General features: G+C 37.3%; 1 protein-coding gene across 1 annotated transcript in view; it reads right to left on the reverse strand.

Moving 5' to 3' along the window:
* The window catches only part of MAGI2 (membrane associated guanylate kinase, WW and PDZ domain containing 2), a 966,486-nt gene that overhangs the window by 459,638 nt on the left and 497,029 nt on the right, over positions 1 to 9,819 (reverse strand). The window contains exon 7 of the mRNA XM_077746976.1: positions 2,669 to 2,748. Coding sequence (XP_077603102.1) covers positions 2,669 to 2,748 — 80 coding nt within the window. The remainder of the gene's footprint in view (positions 1 to 2,668; positions 2,749 to 9,819) is intronic.

The raw sequence follows: 9,819 nt of genomic DNA on the forward strand, positions 1-9,819 counted from the left end.
CAAAAAAAAAAAAAAAGAAAAGAAAAGAAAAAAAAAAGAAATATACTGGAATTCAAGACTTGCCAAGAGAAAGGTCCCCCATGAACACACTAGGTCTGGGTTTGCCCTGTGGATCAAATTTGGCCTGCCTTTATTTTCTATATGGTCCATAAATGAAGAACAATTTATACACTTTTAAATGATACAGTATTGATATACTTTTAAATGGCTGCAAAACAAAATATCAAAAGAACAGAACTTTGAAACTCAAATTCTGAAAGTATAGGAAACTCAAATTCTCTGTTTACGAAAAAAGCTTTATCAGAATACATCTATGTCCTTTATTTATATATTGATTTTTCCTGCTTTTGCACAATGAGTAGTTACAAAGATTGGATGACCTGTAAAGCCTAAAATATAGGCTACCTGACCTTTTATAGAAAATGCTGGCTGACTTACAATAGGTTTTTAGTTGAAAACCCTGGGCAAACATCTTAAGAACGGGAACAAACCAGAGATAAATTGGGTCTTACCAAAACTCAGCCCAACCTCCTACTGGCCCAACTCCAGATTGGATTAAGTAATTAGCCTCCACTCTATCTCACTGGCATAAGAAGGTGAAATCTTTGCTGGAGAAAGATATTATCATCTTGAGCCTCTATCATTTTTTGTACACAGTTACACACATTCCAGCATTCAGAAAACTCCTTTGTTTGGTCTGAGTGGAACTGTGATACGTGTAAGAAGCCTGACTTAAGTGGTGAGCTCAACAGCAATCCGTTAATATCCAACATTTAAACATGCAATTTTAATTCATGTTTTAAAAAAAGAAAAGGAAAACAACAGTAACAATATTACCTAAAAGTAGTTTTCTTGGCAAGGAAACTTAAAATATGTATGTGGAATAATAATATTCTAACTAATTAGATGTTAATTTCCATTGTAAACCACTTCAATAATATATGGAATAAAATCCAGCAAGTTATTCATTTTGTATAGAATGAAAACAAATAATAATTGACCAGTTATAAATCATTCTGAACAACAAGACTGTATTCTAGGGCTTGATTTTCAATGACGTGCTCCACAGACACTGGTATCATATTTTAGGTATCTACCGTCCTGAGAAGACAGACAAGCATAGATGTGGGGGAAAAACTGGTAACACTGGAATATTATAATTATATAATGTCTTTGTGTCTACATCTCTCCCAGAATTTTCAAATTTGACTTTAATAGATTTTTCTAAGGAAAAGAATAATTCAAAGGAACAAGAGAGCTGAGAAGTTCAATATGTCATAGAACTGCAAATCATTAAGTTCATTTTAATTAGGATATACTAAGGTTTTACATCTGTGGCAAAAGTAAATATATATATATAACAGATCAGGCTATTTTAATTTATAACCTATCACAATTTGCAGCACATGCCTTACTGGCCTCAATTAAATATGCAATCTAATGGTGCTCAAAAGTCCAGGGCACATAATAATTAATAATTTTATGAGATTCAACTACATGCAAAAAAAGCCACATGCAGTGACACTGTTATACAGAAGGCACACAGATATAGCTCTGAATATAAAATATAATATAGTGATTAAAAGCTGGATACTCATGCATCCAAATATGTACATATAAATTTTATACTATAATTTTTAATTTAACTCAGTGTATAACTATCTTGTAAATAATCATCTTATAGAAATGAATGTCACGAATATGTTACCTGAGAGCACCAGAATTAAATTAAATTAAATTCATTAATATTAAAAGGAAAAGACTTTTAGAATTAGAGACTTTTTAAAAGGTTGATTTTTTAAAAACTTTTTTGAAAGTTTAAATTCTCCTCATCACTTTCTCCACCTTTAAGAACTCCTCAATGATAGATGTCTCTGAACAGGGCTCTGGTAGTTTGATGAGATAAAGGCTTGGTTGTGATCAAATAATAAATCATCAGGAGAGTCTGCTATTTTTCATTTTAGCTAAATCTGAAAGCTTTTATCATTAAACTCAATATCTTTAAAAATTATAATTATTATCTATAACACACTTCATCTAAATAATTTATAAATTTCAAAACAAGGGTTACACTCATGTAATCCTCAAGATTGTTTAAAAACATTCTTAACATACATGAAAACAGTCAATTTCTAAGCAAGTCAATATTATTATACTGGAAACTAGAAAATACTAGGATAACCCAGGACATTCATGCAATGAGCTATTTTATTCAAATGTTTGATTAAAAGAAAGTAGCCGTATGTATCGATCTTAATAACTAGCAGAATGCTATGCCTCTGAACACAAAAATCCATATCATTTATAGCTCCACAATAGTGTTTCTCTATACATCATGTTTGATTCCAGAGAAAAGATCGGAATCCTCAGAGGGACATATTGCAAAGAAAAGTCTTTAGAAGGTGGCGGAAAGTCAGGCCAGGAGTCAAACAGAACCAACAGAGATGACAGAGATGTGATATCCGGCAGTCTCCTCAGAGAGAAAAAGGAAAACCACATGGCACTGTTGAAATGCCGCGTCAATTCTCTCTCCTATCTAAGCATTAAATATTACATCTTTCAAATTGGTTCAACTAGATTATTGCTTCTTTAGGTGAGTCCCTCCTCTAAGAAACACAAACATTCTCAAAGTGTAACGCTGAAACATCATAAAAACTTAAAAACCTACCATTTTCTTTGCACTCTTCTGGAGGTTTAGCCTTTTTCGCAAGTCGTGGATCCAGCCATGATGTTGTCTTTGTGTTATGGCTGAAAAGAAAAGAGATCACTCTGAACAGACACATACTGAAAGGAATCAAGTTTATTCCTTAAAAAAAAAGGGGGGTTAGTCCAACAAAATTGCAATCGATACACTTAATTTGCTTACTGGTTCTAAGTAGCCCTGAAGGAGGTGTAAGAGTAATTGTGCAAGGCAGCTGTAAATTTGGCAACCTCAGCTCCCTGTCCTCAAAGCAGCTATTTTTATTAAAATCAACTAGAATGTTGCCAAGTTAACCTCATTGAAAATGCAGAACTCATCCAGAGCAAAAGGAATTTATTACAAATACAGGATTCTCCAGTTGGAAGAGCACAGTTCGCAGGCTCTGATACTGTTTCCTCACTTTTGCAAAATAATTATTTTCATCCTAAACCTGCCTTTTTCATAAATAGTTGTTTTGTTACTCCTTAACTACCAAGTTGGCAGAGGCAGTATAAAAGTGATGAAAATTACAGCATGTTCTTGGGATGCCTACATTTTCTCAAAAAGTGATTAATAGCAATTGCATTAACCCATATTTAGCTGTCTTCCATCTAAATACTTTCAACCCAGCTAGGAAGGTAGAGGATAAAAGTGCCTGTATTCTAACATTTCTGGAATGGAATTTCTGTAATTAATGATCATTTTAATGATATTTTTGTTTTGGAAAAAAAAGTTTTCTGGGATGTCTTCTGTCAGAAATTTTAAAAACAGAGATGTTCTTAGAGCAGTGTTTCTTAAAGAGGGTCTAGCATCACTTGCTTTGGAATCACCTGGTGATTAAAAACACGTTTTGGAGTCTTCATAGAACCATGAAATCAAAATCTTCGAGGTTGAGCCACAAAATCATTATTGGCAAGTGCTCCAGGTGATTTTTATGCATATTAAAATTTGAGAACCTCTCTAAAGCTCAAAACTGCTCTTTAAAGTCTTGACTGGGTACAGCTGTCTCCAGTGATCTCATCTACAAATGGACAAAAGGACAAAAGGAGATCCAGTGATCTCACCTACAAAAGGAGGTGACATTTGTGAGGGCTTCAGAAAAAGAATGAACAAAACCACAGGTGTGGAAAAGTGTGAAGTTTATACAAGGAAGAGTCGAAGGGCCAATAAATGGAACGTGAGAGTAAAAAACTTGTTTAGAAATATAAATTAAAGCCGGATAATAAGAATACAACTGTAAGAAAGTCAAGCAATAATGATGAAAATCAAATGATAACAGTTTCACATATATCTTATCTTCCTTTATTGAAATTTAACTACGTTTCACTGTATCAGAAACAAGTGTTCCCTAGATAACCTGATGAACAAATCTCCACTTAAAGCAAAGGTGAGAAAATCCTCCCAGGCAGTATATTTAATAGCAAACTCCTAGGCCCCGAGTGCTTATCTCATGAAGACAATTTCAAGGCAGTAAGAAGGAAAAGGAGGAGGCAAGCAGGGCAGTGGGGAAGCAAGTCCAAGGTCTTTCTGCACATAGTGTTTTTTGGATGATCATCCTGTCTATGCACAGACCCATTGTCTGATTTCAAAACTGAGGGACTAAGATCCTCAGGTCATGAGGTCTCTGTTCTTGAAGAAGATTCCTTTTTATTTCTGACTTTCATGTGTGGTAAAGGGAAAATACTCTCCCTTACTTTCTTCACATTTAGGAACTCCACCGCCATGAATGATGCCTCTAAGCAGTACTCTAATAATTTGATCAAATAAAGGCTGTGAATTTGGTCAAATTATAAATCATAAGGAGAATGTGCTAGCTTTTATTTCCTCCCAATTTGACCTCTGTAAAGTCTGGTGGTGCTTTATTATAGAGTGTCAGAAGCAAGCAAAGTATTGCAGACATTTTTATCTCATTCTGGTCCTCATTTGTAGTCCTGTCAATATCATCTAGTCTTTTTCTCTGAACTAAAGACACCCATGGAAGGAGATTATGACCACCCCAAATAAGATAATGGACTGAGTTCAGTGTTTGCTGCTCGCATTTGTTGTTGTTGTTGTTGTTGTTGTCTACAAGGAACTCATTTTATTTTTATTTTTTTACAAATAGTTTATTGTCAACTTGGTTTCCATATAACAGCCAGTGCTCATCTCCACAAGTGCCCTCCTCCATGCACATCTCCCCACTCCCCTCCCCACACCCATCAGTCCTCAGTTTGTTCTCAGTATTCAAGGGTCTTTCATGGTTTGCCTCTCTCCCTCTCCCCCACTATTTCCCCCCTTCTTCTCCCCCATGGTCCTCTGTTAAGTTCTTCCTAATCCTCCTATATGTGCAATCATATGGTATTTGTCTTTCTCTGCCTGACTTATTTCACTCAGCATAACACCCTCAAGGTCCATCCATGTTACTACACATGGCCAGATCTCATTTTTTCTCATTGCCATGTAGCATTCCATCGTATAGATAAACCACATCTTCTTGACCCATTCGTCCGTTGATGGGCACTTAGGCTCTTTCCATGTTTTGCCTAGTGTTGAGAGTGCTGCTATGAACATTGCGGTACATGTGCTCCTATGCATCAGCACTCCTGTATTCCTTGGGTAAATTCTAGCAGTGCTATTGCTGGGTCATAGGGGAGTTCTATTGTTAACTCTTTGAGGAACCTCCACACTGTTTTCCAGATGGGCTGTACCAGTTTACATTCCCACCAACAGTGTAGGAGGGTGCCCATTTCTCCACATCCTCACCAGCATCTAAAGTTATCTGATTTGCTCATTTTAGCCACTCTGACGTGTGAGGTGGTATCTCAGTGTGGTTTTGATTTGTATTTCCCTGATGAGGAGGGATGCTGAGCACCGTTTCACGTGTCTGTTGGCCATCTGGATGTCCTCTTTGGAGAAGTGTCTGTTCATATCTTCTGCCCATTTCTTCACTGGATTATTTGTTTTTTGGGTGTGGAGTTTGGTGAGTTCCTTATAGATCTTGGATGTTAACCCTTTATCTGATATGTCATTTGCAACTATCTTTTCCCATTCCGTTGGTTGCCTATTAGTTTTCTGGGTTGTTTCCTTGGCTGTGCAGAAGCTTTTAATCTTGATGAGGTCCCAATCATTTATTTTTGCTCTTGATTCCCTTGCTTTTGGGGATGTGTCAAGTAAGAAGTTGCTGCGGTGGAGGTCAAGGAGGTTGTTTCCTGCTTTCTCCTCTAGGGTGTTGATAGTTTCCTGTCTCACGTTCAGGTCCTTTATCCATTTTGAGTTTATTTTTGTGCATGGTGTGAGAAAGTGATCTAGTTTCATTCTTCTGCATGTTGCTGTCCAGTTCTCCCAGCACCATCTGTAAAAGAGGCTGTCTTTTTTTCATTGGATACTCTTTACTGCTTTGTCAAAGATTAGTTGGCTGTACACTTTTGGGTCCACTTCTGAGTTCTCAATTCTGTTCCATTGGTCAATGTGTCTGTTTTTGTGCCAATACCATACTGTCTTGATGATGACAGCTTTGTAGTAGAGGCTAAAGTCTGGGATGGTGCTGCTCGCATTTTGAAAAGGACAAATTCACTTTTAAAAATTTTCTTATAGACATGCCTTCAGTTCACTGTGTGTGTGTTTGCAGTTCAGTGTGTGTGTGTGCGTGCATTGATGTGTAAGTGTGCTCATATTTGTGTTTTTATGTGTTAGGGAGAAATATTGGGAAGTGGGCAAGGAAAATAAATTTCCCTTCTTTTTCAGCACATTCAGCACATCTATGGTGAAGTATTAAGGGGCCATTAGTAAGCCATTACAGGGAGTCAAATTACCATTTCTTTATCACACCACCATTGGTCCCAAATACTGGCTAATTTTGTAGAGTACGGTGAGTTTCCTAGCTTTCCTGAGATTCTACAAAGCATTTCATTACGGGATGATTTTTTTTTAGGATGAACTACCATTGATGGTATATCACTTTAATACATTTTGGCAGATGGAATCTCTTATAGTTAATGGAATTTTTAGCTGATCATCTGAAAAGGTTTTGAAAGAAATGTGGGTAGCAGTTAGTCTTACACATCATATGAAGATACAGCACAATGCTTCTCATTTTTAAAAAGATTTTTTAATGTTTTATTTATTTCTGAGAGAGAGAGAGAGAGAGAGACAGCGTGAGCAGGGGAGGGGCAGAGAGAGAGGGAGACACAGAATCTGAAGCAGGCTCCAGGCTCTGAGCTGTCTGAGCTTCACAGAACCCAACACGGGGCTCGAACCCACAAACTGTGAGATCATGACCTGAGCTGAAGTTGGACGCTTAACCGACTGAGCCACCCAGGCGCCCCAGTGCAATGTTTTTCTTTTTTTTTTTTTTTAATATTTTTATTTATTTCTAGGAGAGAGAGAGAGACAGCGTGAGCAGGGGAGGGCCAGAGAGAGAGGGAATCACAGACTGAAACAGGCTCCAGGCTCTGAGCTGGCAGTCAGCGCAGAGCCCGACGCGGGGCTCGAACCCACGAACCGCGAGATCATGACCTGAGCGAAAGTCGGACGCTTAACCGACTAAGCCACCCGGGCGCCCCTGCAATGTTTTTCAATAGTGACTGTCCTCAGCCTTGTAATTTGTGTGCTTCCTCAAGATGCTTTACAAAGGGGATATTTTTAATGCATTTGGGAGACAACAGAACAAGTGGCTTTTCCACTTCCCTTAAATTATATATTTTTAACCTCGACATTTACCTTGGAAGATAGGATTAAACACTGGACAGGAAACTCTGTACCAAATGGGATCATTGAGGAATTTTTCAGAATTTACATACTACTTTTCCTCAAGTTTGAGAATGTGATTTTCTTTCACTTCCACTGCTAAAGTAGATTTGAACAGGACATCAGTTTCCTGTATCTATCAAATTGAGTGGAGCACAAAATGACAAGAAGGTAAGAGGCTAATATTACATAATCTTATATTCTGACACTAGTTTCTTTAACAGAGACACATACACACGTATACAAAGCATTTGCAAAGAATTGTGTTTTTTTCCCTAGCAGGGAAATGAAACAAATATTTTCTAGGAATGTTGAATCATAAAACTCTACTATTATATGTATTTTTATAGATATAGTTAATGTAATGATCATGAAAATGAGAGATTAAATGGATTAAAGTCAGTAGCTACTTAAATTCAATCAATGCCATATTTAAAAATCTGGGTAAAAACCTTAATAAATGGTTTATCCAAAATTTTTCCTGATATTAAACTATAATGAGTCTATCTGAAGGATTGAAACAAGCCAGAAGTGAAATTTCATCAACTCTGCAATTCTAGTTTAAATGTGCAACAGAATGGCCTTGAAGATGTGACAGGCTGACTTATAATGAATCAGACATTTCTGTATTTTTTGTACATTTAACCTTTGACAAACTGACAAAAGCAGCAGGTTAAGTAATAACATCTTATCTTCCTGGTGAAACATTCTTCTCATGCAGAAAATGCTTCACTTCGACAGGAAAAGCTGGGGACGTTACGGTATGTACACCTTGCAAAGTTATTCTCATTATTTTGTAATATTTCCTGACTGTCTACTTGGTCAGGGACTGTGCTAACACTTTCATACTCATTATCTCATTTAATGAGCTTTAGTGGCTACAGATTTTAACTCCATTTTTACAGACAGAGAAACAAAAGTTCAGAGAAGGTGAGTAACTTGCCCAAAGTTATGAAGCTAGTGTGTGAAAGTGAGAGTTAGCCTTAAGCCCAGATAGATATATCTGATCCCCAAGTCCAAGATTATTTTTTTAAGTGTATGTATTTATTTATTAAAAATATTTTTCAATGTTTATTTATTATTTGAGAGAGAGAGAGAGCGTGCACAAATAGGGAAGGGGCTGAGAGAGGAGACACAGAATCTGAAGCAGGCTTTGACACAGAATCTGACAAAGGCCTTGAACCCATGAGCCATGAGATCATTGACCTGAGCCAAAGCCTGACACTTAACTGATGGAGCCACCCAGACATCCCTATTTATTTTTGAGAGAGAGAATGAGCATAAGCAGGAGAGGGGCAGAGAGACAGGGAGAGAGAGAATCACAAGCAGGCTCTAACACTATTAGCAGAGAGCCCGATGTGGGGCTCTACTCACAAACTGTTAGATCATGACCTGAGCCAAAATCAAGAGCCAAATGCTTAACTGACTGCACAGCCTAGGCATCCTCCCCACCCTCCACTGCCCAAGTCCAAATTTTTTATGATCTAAAACCAGAGGCATACTAAACCTCACGTTTTGCTTTTTATACTGAATTGCTTTATTATACTCCCTTGAAGAATAATCAAAGTTTTTTTTCTCAGAGCCTTTGCCAATAGTTCGGAAATGGAGACATTTATCTCCTGTTTGAGGATAGTAATCACAATCTCAGAACCTTTGTGTTGAATCCCTTGTACTTAGTAGGTATTATACTAAATTGCAGGTGCATAGAGATGAAAGACAGAACATTGTGACTGAGGAGGCACAGATAATATCACTGAAAACACTTTTTTTCTATAAACTTGAATTTTCCATTCAGATCACTTTCACGTCAAATGGTCTCCATTCATATCTGAATATTTTTCCAGGGGGAACTAAGCTGGTGCCTTAAAATGATCCTAGGCTCGTCTATCCCTCAAATGCAACTAGATAACTATCGAACAATCCTAAATGCCCCAGAAATCAACCTGGATATTTTTCCTAAAGTCTTAAATTTTTTTAAATGTTTTATTTATTTCTGAGGGAGAGAGAGAGAGAGAGAGAGAGAGAGAGAGAGAGGCAGCATAAACAGGGGAGGGTCAGAGACAGAGGAAGACACAGAATCAGAAGCAGGCTCCAGGCTCTGAGCTGGCTGTCAGCACAGAGCCCGACACGTGGCTCGAACCCATGAACCATGATATCATGATGTGAGCTAAAGTCAAACGCTTAGCCGACTGAGTCACCCAGGCACCCCCCTAAAGTCAAAATTCCTGATTTATATAATCTACATATAAAGACTAGGTCTTGGAAACTATACTAAAGAATTAGGCTAATAAAACTGCTATCAAATGCGTGGAACATTTTCATACAGATCATGCCACACTCTGTCATTCATTCCATTCTTTCATTATGTTTTCCCAGTTGTGGTATTATATATATATATATATATATATGTGTAT

Source organism: Crocuta crocuta, unplaced genomic scaffold, assembly GCF_008692635.1.
Source record: "Crocuta crocuta isolate KB4526 unplaced genomic scaffold, BGI_CrCroc_1.0 scaffold396, whole genome shotgun sequence".
In the NCBI taxonomy this organism is placed as follows: Eukaryota; Metazoa; Chordata; class Mammalia; order Carnivora; family Hyaenidae; genus Crocuta; species Crocuta crocuta.